Source organism: Rhinopithecus bieti, unplaced genomic scaffold (genome assembly GCF_001698545.2).
Source record: "Rhinopithecus bieti isolate Rb0 unplaced genomic scaffold, ASM169854v2 scaffold_12088, whole genome shotgun sequence".
NCBI lineage: Eukaryota > Metazoa > Chordata > Mammalia > Primates > Cercopithecidae > Rhinopithecus > Rhinopithecus bieti.
Window position 1 is genome coordinate 4,320,481 of NW_016807975.1, and position 19,636 is coordinate 4,340,116.

A 19,636-nucleotide genomic window follows, 5' to 3' on the forward strand; every position below is an offset into this window, starting at 1 on the left:
GGGCACGGTGGCATGTGCCTGTAATCCCAGCTACTCGGGAGGCTGAGGCAGGAAAATTGCTTGAACTGGGACCCGGGAGGCAGAGGTAGCAGTGAGTGAGATTGTGCCACTGCACTCCAGCCTGGGATACAGAGCAAAGAGGAAACCATTCTCAAAGAAAAAGTATGTGCCCTCTTTCAAAATATTTAATAAATATATATATGTTAAAAAAAATTACATGCATTTATGAATCATTTTTGTGACTCCCTACTTTAAATAACTTTCTCAATTAACCAAATAACTACCAAATTATTGTGGGACCAAGACAAAAGGATCCCTACTGTATAGTAAGTGTTCTGCCTTCAACCATCCCATGTGTCATCTCATTTTGTTCATTCTCTGGCAGTATTCACATTCACACCCACCACTTCGAGTCTTCAAACCTGGTTTTCCCAACCATATTAAAGCCATGTCATCTGTTTTTGCTAGTGCTATTTCCAGTCTTCAGAGCATTGCTGGGGAAAGTCCTATAAATTAATGTTCCCTAAGGCCTAATTTTTTTTTTTTTTTTTGAGATGGTGTCTCGCTCTGTCGCCCAGGCTGGAGTGCAGTGGCCGGATCTCGGCTCACTACAAGCTCCGCCTCCCGGGTTTATGCCATTCTCCTGCCTCAGCCTCCCAAGTAGCTGGGACTACAGGCGCCCGCCACCTCACCCGGCTAGTTTTTTGTATTTTTTAGTAGAGACGGCGTTTCACCATGTTAGCCAGGATGGTCTCGATCTCCAAACCTCGTGATCCGCCTGTCTCGGCCTCCCAGAGTGCTGGGATTACAGGCTTGAGCCACCGCGCCCGGCCCTAAGGCCTTATTAACGTGTAGAAAACTTTAGTTCATCTCTAGTGGATTCTGTATTGACTCCCCACAGAACATGTTCAAACTTTTCACTTTGTCCTTTAAAAAAAAATTTCATGAGTTTATACTGACTGTCTAGATGTCAGTAGTATTTGGAAAAACCTGCCCTTTTTTAGAAAAGCAAACCAATCCAATCTGACAGGACCCTGCTGGATGGTTTCACTCCCAGAACAAGCCCAGTTTGTTCTTGAACCTGTACCCACCTGCCTACAAAACAGTTTCATGATCTCTATACTGAAAATAGCAGAAACATTTAAAATATTAAAATATTTAAAATACTGCACACCAGGAAATGGTATGGTACAACTATGGAATATTATAAAGTTATTTAAAGATGTATATTATATAATATGGAAATAAGCTTATGAATGTTAAAGTGAAAATGCAGACCACAAAACTATACACATAGACTATGATTTTATATGAAAAACCTGCCAGGAACTGTGATGTAGGCCTTTAGTCCCAGCTACTTTGGAGGCTGAAGCAGAAAGACCAGGAGTTGAAGATCAGCCAGGACAATATAGTGAAACTCATTTCAAACACACACACACACACACACACACACACACACCACACACACCCCATACATATAAGATAATCCAGCCAAGAATAAACAAAACGGGTAACAGTAACCTGTTACAGCAGTTGAACAATGAATGATTGCTCCCCTTTTCAATTTTCTATATTGGTTATTATTTAACGGGGAAAAAAAAAGAAAACCTCAATGTGATTTCAAAGACAACCCCAGAGACAGTTTGCTACACCACACACAAAGCATAAGTTTAGAGATCAGGAAGGGCCAAGTTCACGTGGTAGTCCTCCTTTTAGAATAATACTTTCCCTTGATATTGTAATGATTAGATAATGTATGCAAACGCAATCATGCCTAGAACAAGTAGTTATACAACAAAGATTCACTTTTTTTCTTTTCCCAGATAAGACTTCAACTCCCAACCAATCTGAGGGGCACCTCTAATGACACAAATCACTGAGAATACATTTCAGGGTATAAAATCAAGCAACAGATTTGGCAAATGTTGACTTCAAGTCCAAGGAAATCAGAAGAATTAGAAATTAAATCCTCTTCAACTTGTTTACTAATCATATTAGTTATCTTCTAGTATAAAGATATGAGAAGGAAAAATAAACTTTACCTAATATTATATGATACAAAACCAAAAGCAGTTTACATTAATATTAAAAAGCATCAACTGCAGAGATGGCTAAAACTTCTCTAAGCTATACTTAATGAAAGAAATTTCACATATACCACACAATCATCTGACTCCGATATTTTTCATTCCATTTTGCATACTACTGCCAACTACCCTGTTAAACTACACTTTGCTCCTGTCAATCCTCCACCCCCACTCCTGCAATCTTCCCCCGCTGCCTACTTCAATTCTAAATGCCTGTATCAGGACTCTCCAGGCAAGGTGACAGGGAGAACAACTACGGCAAGATCAGATGGAAGAAAAGGCCTGGGTCCAAAGTTGAGTGTTTAAGGTCCCCAGGGTCTTTCCAGGCCTCGCCAGTCCTAGCCAAAGATGTCATGGTTGTGACATTCTCTCCCTCATGGATGTTTCTGATCTCTGGGGTTCTGACACTAGCTTGGCAAACCATAACCTGAATCTGTTATGGTGTAGTTATTAAAATTAATGATGAAAAATCTCTGTATTTCCTGACATGACACATTTAAAGGCAGACTTTTTAAAATGTATGTAACGCAAACTTTTTTAATGCCTATTTTAAAAATCTGGAAGGTACACTCACCAAAATAGGAACCACAGTTATCTCTTGGTAGAATTTAAACCTTCTTCATTATTCTGTATTTTTCTGAATTGAGTTTTACAACAAATTTGTATTACTTTTAAAATTAGATAAAGCAATTACATGCTACAGTATATAAGAACCTTGAAAATTATGCAGGCAGGGTGCAGTGCCTCGTGCCTGTAATTCCAACACTTTGGGAGGCCAAGGCAGGAGGATTGCTTCAGCCCACGAGTTCGAGATCAGTCTGGGCAATATGGTGAAAGCCCCATGCAAAAATTCACCGGGCGTGGTGGCGCATGCCTGTAGTCTCAGCTACTGGGGGACTGAGATAGGAGAATCACTTGAGCCGGAGGTCAAGGCTGCAGTGAGCTGTGATTGCACCACCACACTCCAGCCTGGGAACAGAGATCTTGTCTCCAAAAAAAGAGAAAAAGGAAAAGAAAATATTATGTTAACAGAAAGAAATCAGGCGCAAAAGGCTGCACATTATATTATTCCATTTATATGAAACATCCAAAATAAATAAATCCACAGAGAAAGTCTCTATGTGGTTACCAGGGGATGGGGGTGGGGAGTAGTAGGACTGACTGTTAAGAGGTAGAAACTTTCTGGGGTGATAGAAATATTCTATAATCAGATGGTAGATAGTGATGATCATTGTACAATACAGTAAATGTACGAAAACCACTGAATTGTATACTTCAACATGCTGAATTTTACATTATGAAAATTATCTCAATAAAATAAAATAATTTTAAATCATATAAATCATGCTACTTAAATTTTGGAAAATTGAAATAAAAAAATTAAAAACAGGCATTATAATATGCTTTTTAAGAGGCACACCCTGGCATTAGACCACCTTGTTCAGCATCCCGGCTCTACCACTTATCACAGTTGTGTGAGCTTAGTAATTTACCACTTGTGCCTCCATTTTTTCATCTACAAAATGGTGACAATAACAGTACCTATCTCAAAATTCTGATGGAGGATTAAAGGTATAGAAAGTACTCAGAGAAAATAATAATACACATCGTAAGTACTCTATTAAGTGTAAGCTACTATTGTTTTTTATTAGCACCAGTTCTGAAGAAGGCATAGAAAAATGAGCACTCAAACAAACTGTGGAAGTACACAGTGGCACAACCTCTCATGTGTTCATATGTATTGCCATTTTAATTGTCTTTATCCTTTTACCCAACATTTCCAGGAAATTATAACAGATATAAAAGAGAAACATATAAAAACCTATGTCCAAGATTGTTAACGTGAGCATTTTCTGTAAAACCAAAGTGGAAAACAACCTAAGCGTCCATCTTTTGGGAATTAAATTATTGACATAATACTATACAGACATTGGTAGAAACACATGTAGTGATATGAAAAGACAACTAAGACCTATTGTGAAAAAAAACACACACATTGTAAAACCATACACACAGTTTTACTCTCATTATTTTGAAACATATACCTGTTTACATATATAAGATTTTGCAGGTATATTCAATACATTTCCTTCATTAAACTATTTTTTAAATCAATAATCCAAACACAAGAACCATGTCCTCTGGTTCTATTTCTAACCACTATCTCTTAGTGTCTCCAACACTAAGTACAATAGGAGGTAGCCAGAACCCAGCGAAATCACCCACAAAGACAAAAATCTATACAACAACTTGCATACTGGCACTGAAAACCTGGTATTAATGATTTTAAAAGAGAATTTTTTAAAGACTTCACAAAATTCTGGTGCATTAGAAAGAGTTCCACACTTGGGGTTCCACTTATTTGATTAAGTAAAAGTAACTGGCCGGGCGCGGTGGCTCACGCCTGTAATCCCAGTACTTTGGGAGGCCAAGGTGGGCGGATCACGAGGTCAAGAGATCGAAACCACCCTGACCAATATGGTGAAACCCCGTCTCTACTAAAAAGACAAAAATTAGCTGGGCGTGGTGGCACGCGCTTGTAATCCCAACTACTCAGGAGGCTGAGGCAGGAGAATCGCTTGAACCCGTGAGGCAAAGGTTGCAGTGAGATGAGATTGCACCACTGCACTCCAGCCTGGTGACAGAATGAGACTCCGTCTCAAAAAAAAAAAAAAAGTAAAAGTAACTATATGATCTTGGCCAAGTGCTAAATCTGAGAATCCCAGTTTCCTAGAATTAAAAAAAAAAAAAAAAAAGAGTATAATAATCCCTTATAGGATTCCAATGGTTATAAGAGATCCTTACAAAAGAACACTGCAAACTATGAAGAAGACTGACTGTTACTCTTTGGCTGAAACCACCAAAACAAAGTTAAAAGACACTACCATAACCAGAAACCCTGACAAATTTTGTTGTAAAACACTGAAAATTTTTTTAAAAAAAACTAGGTCTAAATAAATGGGAATTTGGATGTGTTTATGGTATAACCTTGAAGTAAACAATGGCAAACACAAGTCTACCACCTAGAAAACACCTGAAACCACTTTAGAGAGAGAAGGAGGCTGGGCACAGTGGCTCAAGCCTGTAATCCCAGCACTGTGGGAAACCAAGGCAGGCGGATCACCTGAGGTCAGGGATTCGACACCAGCCTAGGAAACATGGTCAAACCCTGTCTCTACTAAAAATACAAAAGAAGGCCGGGCGCGGTGGCTCAAGCCTGTAATCCCAGCACTTTGGGAGGCCGAGACGGGCGGATCACGAGGTCAGGAGACCGAGATCATCCTGGCTAACACGGTGAAACCCCGTCTCTACTAAAAAATACAAAAAAAAAAACTAGCTGGGCGAGGTGGCGGGCGCCTGTAGTCCCAGCTACTTGGGAGGCTGAGGCAGGAGAATGGCATAAACCCAGGAGGCGGAGTTTGCAGTGAGCTGAGATCAGGCCACTGCACTCCAGCCAGGGCGACAGAGCGAGACTCCGTCTCAAAAAAAAAAAAAAACAAAAGAAAATTAGCCAGGTGTGGTGACGGGCACCCGTAATTCCAGCTACTCAGGTGGCTGAAGCACAAGAACTGCCTGAACCCGGGAGGCAGAAGTGCCACTGTACTCCAACCTGGGCGACAGAGTGAGACCCTGTCTCAAAAAATTCTAATAAATAAAAATTAAATTTAAAAAAAATAATAAAGAGAAGGAAAAAAGCTACAGAAAACAAATATAGGACACTAAAAGATTGAGCTGACTTGTGAACAATAAAGAATCATCAACTGGGCTATAAACAACAGAATTGACACAGCAATATCAGCAGTTTAGTTTCACGTGCAAAACAATATTAAATGAAAGCTGACAAGGCAAAAATAAACTGAACTTAAAAATCCCTAGCCAGGCACAGTGGCTCATGCCTATACTTTGAGAGGCTGAGGCGGGAGTATCACGTGAGCCCAGGAGTTCAAGACCAGCCTAGGCAACATAGGGAGACTCCGTAACTACAAAAGATAACTTTAAAAAATTAGCTGGATGTGGTGGTACACGCCTGTGGTCTCAGCTACTCAGGAGGCTGAGGTAGGAGGATCAATTGAGCCTGGGAGGTCAAGACTGCAGTGAGCCATCATGCCACTGCACGCCAGCCTTGACAACAGAGAGAGACCCTGTCTCAAAAAATAAAAATAAAATATCCCAAAAGGAGATCTGACCTCTGAACAACAGTGGCTCCAGTATCAACAGAAAATGCAAAGCAAAACAACATGAATATTTTTTTAAAAGTTCAGGCCAGGCGCTGTGGCTCACACCTGTAATCCCAGCACTTTGGGAGGCCGAGGCAGGCTGATCACCTGAGGTTAGGGGTTCAAGACCAGCCTGGCCAACATAGTGAAACCCCATCTCTACTAAAAATACAACATTAGCTGGGCATGGTGGCATGCACCTGTAATCCCAGCTACTCAAGAGGCTGAGGCAGGAGAATCATTTGAACCCAGGATGCAGAGGCTGCAGTCAGCTGAGATCACGTCATTGTACTCCAGCCTGGGCAAAAAGAGTGAAACTCTGTCTCAAAAACCAAAAAAAGAAAAAGTTCAAAATCTTTCTGATGAAAAATGAAATAATTTAGCATAAACACTGAGATTAAAGAAGAGAATGGCAATTATCACAGATTTCCTCCTCATATTTTCCATATTTCTCAAATTTTCTACACAGATAATATATTGCTTTTATAACAAAGAAAAAAAGGTGTAGGCTTTTCCCTTTTTTAATCCATGGAAAAGACAGACTCAATATCTGCACAAAAATGAGAGAAACTGAGCTGTGGTTGAAAATATAATAACCTGCCAAAGTTTTTAAAGGTACAAGAATATGTTAAGAACTTTTAGAACCTTAAATGACTTCTGAAAAAATGACAAAGCTACTGAGCCATGGAAAATACATGATACTTTTAAAAACTAAATGAATGTGAATAATAGCAAAAGATTTATAATAAATTAAGTCAACAATAAACTAAAAGCATATAAGGAGAGAATTTTAAGATTTAAGCAGGCTGGGCGCGGTGGCTCAAGCCTGTACTCCCAGCACTTTGGGAGGCCGAGACTGGCGGATCACGAGGTCAGGAGATCGAGACCATCCTGGCTAACACGGTGAAACCCTGTCTCTACTAAAAATACAAAAACTAGCCGGGCGAGGTGGCGGGCGCCTGTAGTCCTAGCTACTTGGGAGGCTGAGGCAGGAGAATGGCATAAACCCGGGAGGCGGAGCCTGCAGTGAGCTGAGATCCGGCCACTGCACTCTAGCCTGGGCAGCAGAGCGAGACTCCACCTCAAAAAAAAAAAAAAAAAAAAGATTTAAGCATAGAATTTCCAAGTACATGAGAAGTATGCCAAGCTCCTAAGAAGCCAATAATAGAATAATATGAATAAAGAAAATAGTTAAGTTAAAACAAGGCTTCTAACAATGTAAAAACTGAAGGGGGATAAATGGGTTGAATCATCTCTCAAACCAGCTTAAAAGAAACTGAGAATTTAAATTCCATTAAAGACACCACATATATAGGGAAAATGAAGGATAACAAATAGGAACTTAAATGAAGATGGTTAGTTATAACAAAAAAGACAACAAAGGTTGGTGAGGATGTAGAAAATGGAATGTTCACACAGAGCTGATGAAAATGTAAAATGCTGCAACCATTTACAGCAGTTTGGCAAGTCTTCAAAATGTTAAACATACAGTTACCACTTGACCTAGCAATTCCACTCCTAGGTGGAATATATACACCCAAGAGATATGAAACCACGTGTTTACACAAAAGCTTGTACATGAATATCCATGGTGGCATTATTTGTAATAGTCAAAAAGTAAAAACAACAAAAATGTCTATCAACAGATGAATGGATGTTAAATGGATAAACAAAATGTGGTATTATTATGAATTATATATTCACATATATATTGAAACATTATTCAGTCACAAAAAGGAATGAAATTCTGATACATCCTACAACATGGATCAACCTTAAAAACATCATGCTAAGGGAAAGAAGCCAATTATAAAAGGTCATATTGTATGATTCCATTTATATGAAATATCCAGAAGACAAATCTACAGCAAAAGATAGTAAATCGTGGCCAGAGTTGGTGGCTTACGCCTGTAATCTCAACATTTTGGGAGGCCGAGACACGCAGATCACCTGAGGTCAGGAGTTTGAGACCAACTTGGCCTGGCCAACATGGTGAAATCTCGTCTCTACTAAAAATACAAAATTTAGCCAGGCACGGTGACAGGCATCTGAATCTCATGCTGAGGCACAAGAATCTCTTGAACCAGGGAGGCGTAGGTTGCAGTGAGCCAAGATTGCACCACTGTACTCCAGCCTGGACAATAGAGACTCTGTTTCAAAAAAAAAAAAATAAGATAGTAGGTCAGTGGTTGCCTAGGGCTAGATGAGGAGAGGTGGGGATTGGGGAGTGACTGCTAAAGAATGTAAAGTTCCTTGGTCAGGCTCGGTGGTTCACACCTGTAATCCCAACACTTTGGGAGGCTGAGGCAGGCAGATCACCTGAGGTCAGAAGTTCAAGACCAGCCTTGGCAACATAGCAAAACCCCACCTCTACTAAAAATAAAAAAATTAGCTGGGCATGGTGGCAGGTGCTTGTAATCCCAGCTACTCGAGAGGCTGAGGCAGGGAGAATCGCTTGCACCCAGGAGGCAGAGGTTGCAGTGAGCCAAGATCACGCCATTGCATTCCAGCCTGGGCAACAGAGAGAGACTCTGTCTCAAAAATAAATAAATAAATAAATAAAGTTCCTTTTGAGGGAGATGAAAATGTTCCACAACCTTGAGACTATAGTCAAAAACACTGGATTGTACACTTTAGAAAAAAGATGATGATGGAGGGGCACAGATATCAATTACTTAATTTAATGTAAATGAGTTGAAAGAAACTGAAAGCAGAATGATCTATAACTCTATTGGGAGACAAATCCCAACACTTAAAAACTAAAATATAAACACAAATCCAGAAAAGGTCGGGTCCTATGATAACTTTAGGAGATACCTGAAATCTACTCTATACAAAGGTAAAAAGTACAATAAATTATGATACAAAATAATGTTCAATGTATATGTCCTACATAGAATAACAAAATATAAGAAAACTGAAAACTGTGAAAAATAAACCTATCATTATAAGCGGAAGTTATACTATTTAAGAGGAGATGACAAAACAAAAAATTTCAAGTATGGAAATAATATAAAACATAAATTAACCCTCTCCCCTTGGTAGGGGCCAACTTGACAGAGCCAAGTTCAGGGGAAAAAAAAAAAAAAAGACAGAGAGACAGATGATAGAGAAAAAATAGATACAGAAAGAGAGATTTAAGGCAAATGTGGTAAAATCTTAATTGGGGAATCTGGGTATACTATTACAACTTTTTCTAAGTTTGAAATTATATAAAAATAAACTTAAGTAAAACTAATAGTTAATATAACATGGAGACTGAGAAGTCAAGGAAATAACTCTTCTGGATAGAAGAGGCTTTCACAAAATTTGTTTTCATACTAGGATACAAAGATACACCTTGTTTGTTTGTTTTCTGAGACGCTGTTTCTCTCTTGTTGCCCAGGCTGGAATGGAATGGTGTGATGTTGGCTGACTACAACCTCCACCTCCCAGGTTCAAGTGATTCATTCTCCTGCCTCAGCATCCTGAGTAGCTGGGATTACAGACATGCGCCACCATGTCCGGCTAATTTTTGTATTTTTAGTAGAGACGGGTTTTTGCCATGTTGGCCAGGCTGGTCTCCAACTCCTGACCTCAGGTGATCCACCTACCTCGGCCTCCCAAAGTGCTGGGATTACAGGCATGAGCTGCCGTGCCTGGCCACACCTAGTTTTAATACGAAAACCCAGAGATTCCATATGACACATTCTTGGACCATAATGCAAAATCATGAAACAACACATCTGTAACATATATAAACTCATGTGTTTCACAACGATGACAGAAATTTTATCATAAATGTCAATGGAGTTAAAGAAACATCGGCCGGGCGCGGTGGCTCAAGCCTGTAATCCCAGCACTTTGGGAGGCCGAGACGGGCGGATCACGAGGTCAGGAGATCGAGACCATCCTGGCTAACATGGTGAAACCCCGTCTCTACTAAAATACAAAAAACTAGCCGGGCGAGGTGGCGGGCGCCTGTAGTCCCAGCTACTCGGGAGGCTGAGGCAGGAGAATGGCGTGAACCCGGGAGGCAGAGCTTGCAGTGAGCCGAGATTGCGCCACTGCACTCCAGTCTGGGCGACAGAGCGAGACTCCGCCTAAAAAAAAAAAAAAAAAAAAGAAACATCATGATCTATATCCACCTAAAGAATTTAGAAAGAGAGAAAAGGGAAAGTTTAAGGGATAAAATTAATAAAAGAAAAAATAGACATAAAAACATCAGAGAGTGTTTCAAGGACAATGGTATAATCAGAGATAGCAGGGTAGGTTTCAAATACAAAGAAGGAGGAAGTGGATTCAAGGAAAGAGTTAAAAAGAAGAACAATACAGTGGAAGTTACAAGGAGTACAGGCAGGAGAGGAGTCCAGAAGAACTAGGCACTGGAGAAATATAGTCTCCCATCCAACCGTGTAATTGTGAATAATAGGAATGAGGGAATATATACCAATTTGACTCTCCTCCAGACAGGCTCTCCATCTCAAAGACCATAACAATTCACTCCACCATCTATAGGAGGAGATCCAGAAGTTTAGGCAGAAAAAGATCAATAAAAGAGGCTGGCTGGTTGGGAACTAGGCAAAGTAAAGAGCTCATGCCTCACTAGACAGCACTGACTGATTTCACAATGTGGAAATAAAAGCCCAATGTTGACAGTACCTCCAAGTTTAGAAGAGAATGCAGGCCAGAAGTGGTGGCTCATGCCTGTAATCTCAGCACTTTGGGAGGCCAAGGCAGGCAAATCACTTGAGGTCAGGAGTTCAAGACCAGCCTGGCCAACATGGCGAAAACCCGTCTCTACTAAAAATTCAAAAATTAGCCAGGCCTGGTGGTATGCACCTGTAATCCCAGCTACTCTGGAGGTTAAGGCAGGAGAATCGCTTGAACCTGGGAGGTGGAGGTTGCAGTGAGCCAAGATCGAGCCACTACACTCCAGCCTGGGCAACAGAGCAAGATTCTGTCGAAGAAGAAGAAGAAGAAGAAGAGGAAGAGGAAGAAGGAAGAAGGAAGAAGAAGAAGAGTAGGCAGAAAAATAGATTGCCAAATGAAATCTCCAGATTTTTAATGGCTAAGAACCAATGTAACTTTTTAAAGAAACTGTGCAGACTAGGCTGGGTGCAGTGGCTCATGCCTATAATTCCAGCATTTTGGGAGGCCGAGGCGGGTGGATCACGAGCTCAAGAGATCGAAACCATCCTGGCCAACATGGTCAAACCCTGTCTCTACTAAAAACACAAAAATCAGCTGGGTGTGGTGGCACGTGCCTGTGGTCCCAACGACTCAGGAGGCTGAGGCAGGAGAATCGCTTGAACCTGGGAGGTGGAGGTTGCAGTGAGTGGAGATCACACTAACACACTCCAGTCTGGCAACAGAGCTAGACTCCCTCTCAAAAAACAACAACAATTAAAACAAACAAAAAACCTGTGCAGGTTAAACAAGTCCTCTCAATTCTTCCAATTTCTACTGTTATCTTTCATCGTACCCCCAGTCTCTTCCTTTCTCCATTCCATCTTCACCAATTTCAGACTTTGCTTTCTAAAACCACAATGTCACTCAAACCCTTTAAAAGCTTCTTGATGTCTTTGAACCAAATGCCAAACCTGCAGATGGGCCTTGAAGACGTTAATGTGGTGGCATAATCTCCTGCCTTAATCCCCGCAACTTAGTATTTCAAAAAGACTCCTTTCTCTTTTCCACCTTTGTGCCTTTCCTAAAGCTATTCCTTCAGCCTAGAATACCCTTTTTAAGAGGTATTCTATCTTCATTCATCTATGTTCAGCTTCTATGTTCATTCAGCCATTAATCTATTCCACAAATAAATATGTAATGGGCATCTAACTTTGTAGCAGACACCAATCTGGGCACTGTCACTACAGCAGTAAATAAAACAGACAAAAATCTCTGCCTTCATAGAGCTACATACAGACAGAAAACAAGTAAAATGTACAGTATGTCACACAGGAAAAGGTGTTCTGGAGCAAGAAAAAACATGAAGGAAGGTTAGGGTGTGAGAAAGACATTGTGGGTGGAGGGTGGAGAAGGCTGTAATTTAAGGCACCACTGAAGGTGACATTAGAGCAAACACCTGTAGGAACTGGGACAAGAAGATTCCAAGCCAAAGGAACATCAACAGCAAAGGCCTCAGGCAACAGTGTGTCTGATGTTTCCAGGTGATGTTCTCTCCCCATACAGCCCAGCTCAAGTGCCACTTACTCCAGGAAACCAGTTTTGATTACAACAAACCAGAAATTATTCATTTCCATGACACTGTATCTGTATCTTCCTTAGGGCACCTTGTACAGTGGAAATCCTCTTTTTAAAGATATACAAGAGTGATCATTGATCTATTAATCAAAAAAGTCAGTTAAGGCAGAAACCATTTAAAATAATACCTATTTTAACCATTTTAGTCTTAAATACATAATTATACATTCATTTCCCAATGTATCACCAAGACCTTTTTTTTGAGTATAAGTCTGTCAATGGCAGTTCCCTACTTCCTTGGATAAATCACATCCATAATCCATTAGAACTACAATGCCCGTTTTCCTTTCCTTTAAGTAGAACAGGGGCTTAAAAATACTTGCAATGTTTTCTGCGAAATCCTTCCAAAAGTTATAGGGTTTCTCCATTGTTTCAGTTGTCTTGACCATAATTTAATTCATTCAGGGCAATTCTTTCAGCTTCTTGTCTTTATCAAGTCTTTTCAAAGCATTCCGTAAAACAGCTTTTGTAATCATTATTTCATTGATTTGAGTAATATTTATTAAATTATACTCATAACTACCACTCGTATCAATAAGTTTGAAAACAAATACAACTGTCTCTTGCTTAGTAAGCAGAAAAATCAAATGATACACAAACAATGAGAGCTAACTTAGCATTTGAGCATCTGTGTGCCTGCTGTGGGAATTGATTAGTATGATTTACTCCAAGATGCCAAAATCAAGCCCAGCAAAGGATCTGAATAGGTATTTCTCCAAAGAAGATATACAGATAGCCAATATATTCATTAAAATATGCTTAATATCAATAGTCATTAGGAAAATATAAATAAAAACGACATTGATACAGAACTTCACACCCACTAGGATGGCCAAAATCAGACAGACAATAGCAAGTGTTGGAGAAGATGTTGGAGAAATAAGAATCTTCAAACATTGCTGGTAGAAATATAAAATGGTGCAGCCACTTTGGAAAACCGTTTGCTAATTCCTCAAAACGTGAAACACAGAGTTACTATATGACCAAGCAATTCCACTCCTAGATACATACACAACAGAACTGAAAACGTGTCCACACAAAAACTTGTCCATGAATGCTACAGCAGCATTATCCATAACAGCCAAAAAGTAAAAACAACTCAAATATCCATCAGTAGAGAAATGGATATGCAAAATGTGGTTTATCCATACAATGACTATCATTTGGCCATAAAAAGGAATGAAGTTCTGATACACACTACAACATGGATGAACAATGAAAACATTATGCTAAGGGAAAGAAGCCGGACACAAAAGAACACACCTCATATGACTCCATTTGCATGCCTATCTAGAATAGGCAAATCCATAGAGACAAAAAGTAGATTAATAGTAACCAGGGACAGGGGACATGAGGAATGTGGAGTGACTATTAATAGGTATGGGGTTTCTTTTGGGGATGACGAAAACTTTCTGGAATTACAGAGTGGTAACAGTTGTACAATTTTGTGAATACATACAAATCCACTTAACTGTACACCTTTTAAAAAATCCTATCTTGTTCGTGATCAACAAATGCTTATTGATGGGGAATGTGGGGAGGGGGAAGCAAGCCCAGATGTGGTAAAAAGAAACTTCCACTGTATATATCTGTAAAAGGCTAACCACCTCCGCAAGATTATAAGGCCCTTCAAAGCAGGGAATCCTTCTCATATATTACCCTTAACAGCCAGTATATTAGATTACACTACGCAGTATTCAATCAAGGTTTGCTAAATTAATTATTCTCCATCCACATTTTACACACCAGGGATCTAGAAGAAAAAAGCCCTGCCTGAGATTCCCCATTAATCAGAAAACTCACTTTTATTCCCGAGAATCCTGAATTGACATAAATAAGGCACTTCTCATAATCTGCCATTTATATCACCCATTAATACCATTCCTACCACCATATAACAACCCACTTCTAGTTAAAACCCATTTCAAATTCTCCACCTTATATCTATCACCAAATGCCACTAACTGATCTCTCAATATGTTCTTCTACCTATTTAACCATATTCCCTAAACTAAAAATGCCCCACATGGTTAGCCTCATTTGTTCTTCTCAAATACCCTAGAGCCAAAAAGGACTATCATCATCTTCATGTTACAAATGAAAAACAAAAAAAGTCAGTCTAAGGTTACCCGGTCTCCTGAATTCAAGTTTATCTTTCTTCACATATGTCATGTATTTCCAAGCTTTTTTTTTCTTTGGATAACTAGGAACTTTCTGGTAAGTTAGCTTTTAAAAAAGCATAAATAAAAAAGATATAAAATCAAAGTTTTTCTTTTAATCACAATAAGTCTAAAGTCCAGAATGAGTGGAGAACTGGGGCAAGATGACAACAAAAAAAGTCTTGTTCCAGCCTGAGCATCATGACGAAGCCCTGTCTCTACTAAAAACACAAAAAATTAGCTAAGTGTGCTGGCATGCACCTGTAGTCCCAACTACTCAGGAGGCTGAGAATCACCTGAGCCCAAAAAGTTGCGGCCTGCAGTAAGCTGAGATTGCGCCACTACACGCCAGCCTGGGCAACAGGAATGAGACCCTGTCTCAAACAAACAAACAAAAAAGTCTTGAGAACAAGAAGAGATAAACCAAAGGCCCACTGCTTAGGGAAGATGCAATCTCAAGAGACGACAGGGCCAATTCCCCATGCTTCATCTTCATCAAGGAACATGATCTTCAAGCTAGGGAGGTCAGAAATCTGATAAAAGGAAATCAACTTCTAAGGTAAGTGGCACGGATGGGGGACAGTAACAGAATACAGAGCTACTTCAAAAGAATATGCTCTCTCATCCAAACAACTCACACTCCATGATACTGAAAAAAACTTTTACATCTGCCTTTTACATCTACCACTAATTATCTAAGCTACCTTGACAAGGTGCCAGAAGACCAGAAATAAAATAAATAAAAATAAACACATCCTCAAATTTCAAAAAAGGGGAAATGCAGGCCGGGCGCAGTGGCTCATCCATGTAATCCTAGCAGTTTGGAAGGCCGAGGTAGGCGGATTGCCTGAGCTCAGAGTTCAAGACCAGAATAGGCAACACAGTGAAACTCTGTCTCTACTAAAATACAAACAATTAGCTTGGCGTGGTGGCATGCGCCTGTAGTCCCAGCTACTCAGGAGGCTGAGGCAGGAGAATTGCTTGAACCTGGGAGGCAGAGGTTACAGTCAGCCAAGATCATGACACTGCACTCCAGCCTGGGCAACAGAGCAAGACTCCGTCTCAAAAAAAAAAAAAAAAAAGGCAGAATGCAGATCCAGAAAAACATCTATGGGTAAACCTGCCATGTAACTGCTGAAAAATTCTAAAATGGATAAATAAGTTTTCAAATACAGTAAAATAAGAAAGCCACCATCAGCTCTTTATTAAGGCAGGCTATACAACATGTGCTTTTTATTTAACAGGATTACTAAAATGGAAAAAGGGAGGATGACAGGATGATACACATACATAACAATCTAACAAGACAATCTGAAAGAATCTTTTAAATAATAGGCTAGTGAACAAAATGGGAAAATGTTGAACAGCAGAAGCTCGAAAATCTGTTAAATTCAACAGGATGCATAGCTAGTTGAACATCTGGTTGACTAATGTAACAACATCAACCAAGTTGGTAGAAAGTCTCCAGTAATATGTCGCAGGGTTCCATCCTTTTTCACAATCTAGACAACTTCTATTAGTTTAATGAAGCCATAGAACTGCTCTACACGTTTGCAAGTGAAGAAAACCTGTCAGTGACCCAACACACACAACCTGACCGAATCAGCTGCAGAAAGGTTACAGTAGGCTGATATGATGGTCCAAAACCAAAAATGAGTATCTACTGGGAATCGAGGGCTGCATTTAGTTTTAAAACTGAAATAGGCCAGGCCCATTGGCTCATACCTGTAATCCCAACACTTTGGGAGGCTGAGGTGGGCGGACCACTTGAGGTCAGGAGTTCAAGATCAGCCCAGTCAACATGGTGAAACCCCATCCCTACCAAAAATACAAAAAAAAATTAGCCAGGCATGGTGGTGGAGCGTGCGCCTGTAGTCCCAGGCACTCAGGAGGCTGAGGCAAGAGAATCACTTGAACCCAGGAGCCAGAGGTTGCAGTAGGCCAGGATCGCGCCACTGCACTCTAACCTGGGTGACAGTGAGACTCTGTCTCAAAAAAAAAAAAAAAAAAGCCTGACTAAGCAAACTTCAGTTTGTGTGGGGATACGTAGATAATAAAAGCTACTAAAAAAACTATGCACAATTTCGTGCTGCATTAATGGATGTGTGTGTCCAGGCTGTATTACTATGGTTCTCAAATTTAGCGACTAAAAAAAAATTTTTTCCATATGAATCGTTCCCAAATCCTCATCCTAAAAAGTTACAAGAATCTACAAGTATCATTTAGTTAACACTCTAGCTTTAGACCCAGTTATTCAAGTAAATCTTACTGCTAGGAAACATTTTATTTGATCAGCTTAATTTATTGACATTTATATCAGTGATAAATATGCTTGAATGAACACTCAGATATTACTAAATCCAAGTCTCTTTTTTAAAAATAAAGGAAACTAAGAGAAATTAAGTAACTTGCCCCAAATTACACAGCTGCTTAACAAGGGCCATGACCCCTAGATCAGTCCCCTTTTTCCCACACCATGTGGCACCCACCCCTCCTCTTCAATGCATAGTACCCCAGGGTGACTGACTGAGCCCCAGGCTTCACACACACACACCACACAAAAACACAGGTTCACATCTGGGGCCCCGGGACTTTCCCTGCCCATACTCCAGGTCACTCCAAGCCCCTACATTCCATCTCAGAACCCAAAGAACACACACACACACACACACACACAAATACAGTCGCTCTGCATCGCCAACCCACATTCTCAAGGGTATCCAACCCTCTATTTCTTTTATTTCCTTTCTTAAAACTTGAACTATGCAAGTTAGAAAGCATACACAAAAACATCCCATCAACACACATTATATTTTGCTAAGAACAAATTAGCTTAGCAAAAACAAATACCCGGGACACATTACTGGAAAATATTAACATGGTGTGATCACTTACAAGATTGATAATTAATATTTGTTACATAAAAGGCACTCTAATATACAACTGGTTTTATTCTTAAAGTGTGATTATGTAATAAAGCATTACCCCATATCCCGTTCAACATCAGAAAAATAAAGGAAAAGTTTTTTCACGGATGGAAATGTTTTTAATGGACATGCCATTGTTTACTGTGCTCAAAACTGCCCTTCCCCTCATAAAACATTACCATATGAAAATTATTAAAAGATGTAAGGCCTTCAAACCTAAACAGCAGGCCAAAGGCTTGCTTCATTTAGGGTAGCATAAGCATCTGTGCTGAGCTCCTCTTGCTCCTTCCTCACTCTTCCAGAAATAATGCCCCTTCAAGAGCCCAAAGGTACAAAGGTTGTCCGGCAGATTCCCAGTGGCCTTATGTTCCTCCTTCCTCCCCCTACTCCGCCTTGGTTTAAAGAAGACAAGAGAAGGCACCAGAATTGATAAAAGGGCAGGTTAGCAAGGATGTGGCTTATGATCACCAGCATCTGCTAGGCCAGCTCCAAGAGGATCCCCCCCTCAAAAAATGAGACCTGAATGCCTCTCTTTGCCCCAGGGTCATAACCCTTGAGCGCCTCTGGGACCCCTTTAGAAATGAAGAGGGAACTTTACTGCTGGGACCCTCTCCCCAGTGTTATCCATTAAAGCCCCAGCAAGCTCTTTGTTTCCAGCAGCTGTGTGGGGGCAATCAGCCTTGGAGAGAGGGGAGAGGTCACTCCCTTGCTCCCGCTGCTGCCAATATCCAGGCCCTCCCGCAAAACACACACACACACAGGCACGGCATCTTCTCTGGGACCCAATTCTCTCTTTCCACGCCACTTTAATAACCCAGGTTTACACCTTGGTACACAAGGGCATTCCCTGAGACCTAATTTCCTCTTTCTACACCCAAACCTTATACAGGATTTGTAGGGTGATGACTCCCAAGCCCCCTCCCCTTTGAAAAAACACAAATGGGGTTCGCTACAGGACACCCATCCCTCCTCTTCAATGCATACCCCAGGGTGACTGAGCCCCAGGCTTCACACACACACAACACACAAAAACACAGGGTCACTTCCCGGGCCCTGGGACTTTCCCTGCTCATATCCACAGACCCGAGGTCACTCTAAGCCCTCAGATCCCATCTCAGAACCCAAAGAACACACACCCGCGCGCGCGCACACACACACATACACACACACACACACACGGTCACTCTGCATCGCCAACCCGCGTCCTCAAGGCAACCCGTTCCCTTTATCCACACACCCCCCCCCCCGAGACCCCAGTACCTTAAGGAAGAACCTCCCCAGCACATCAGCACATGGTCACTTCCCTGCCCTCACCCCGCCCAGCACCTCGCCGTCTCCCACCCACCGCACTCCGCAAACACACAGATCCCTGCCTGGGGCGGCCCTCCCTCCCCTGAGCCTTCACAACACAAACACGCGCTCCCGCGAGCACACCCACGACCACACCAGAAGCCCCTGATGGCCGCTCAGCCTCGCCGGCCCCGGCCCCACCGCCTCCCCACACGCCGGGCCGCCCTCGCCCAGCCACTCGACACACTCGGACGCACCCACGGCCACTCCCATCCCCAGCGCCGGTCCCCAAGCCACACCGCACGCTCGCGCCCTGCCCTCCGCCCTCGCTCACCCTCGGGCCCAGCTCCCTGGGACCCCCACGACAGGGTCTTTCCCAGCCCGGCCGACCGCGGGGACCAGGAGGGAGGCGGCAACGGAGGGGTGGGGAGACCTAGGGCCGGCTCCGACCAGTCCTACCTGAGCAGTTGATGCTCTTGCCTTTGCCGCCGGGACAGTCCCCGCCGCCGCCGCCGCCACCCGGGGGCTGGTTGGACGCGCGGCTCCCGGGCAGAGAGAAGGCGAAGAGCAGAAGCACCGACGTGTAGCAGCAGAAGGCGAGGGGAGGCGCGGCAGGCAGCCGGAGCGGCGCCTCAGCGGCCGCGGCGCCCATGGCTGGCGCCCCTGGACGGCGGGAAGCGCAGGGAGCCGCAGGCCGGGGCATCCAGCCG

General features: G+C 41.9%; 1 protein-coding gene across 3 annotated transcripts in view; it reads right to left on the reverse strand.

Moving 5' to 3' along the window:
* TMEFF1 (transmembrane protein with EGF like and two follistatin like domains 1) overlaps nt 1–19,630 on the reverse strand; it is a 104,263-nt gene extending 84,633 nt beyond the window's left edge. For all 3 annotated transcript variants that reach the window (XM_017884336.1, XM_017884335.1, XM_017884337.1), the window contains exon 1: nt 19,386–19,630. In XM_017884336.1, the coding sequence (XP_017739825.1) occupies nt 19,386–19,629 (244 nt within the window). In that variant the 5' untranslated portion in view covers nt 19,630. The remainder of the gene's footprint in view (nt 1–19,385) is intronic.
* Nucleotides 19,631–19,636: the final 6 nt, after the last annotated feature.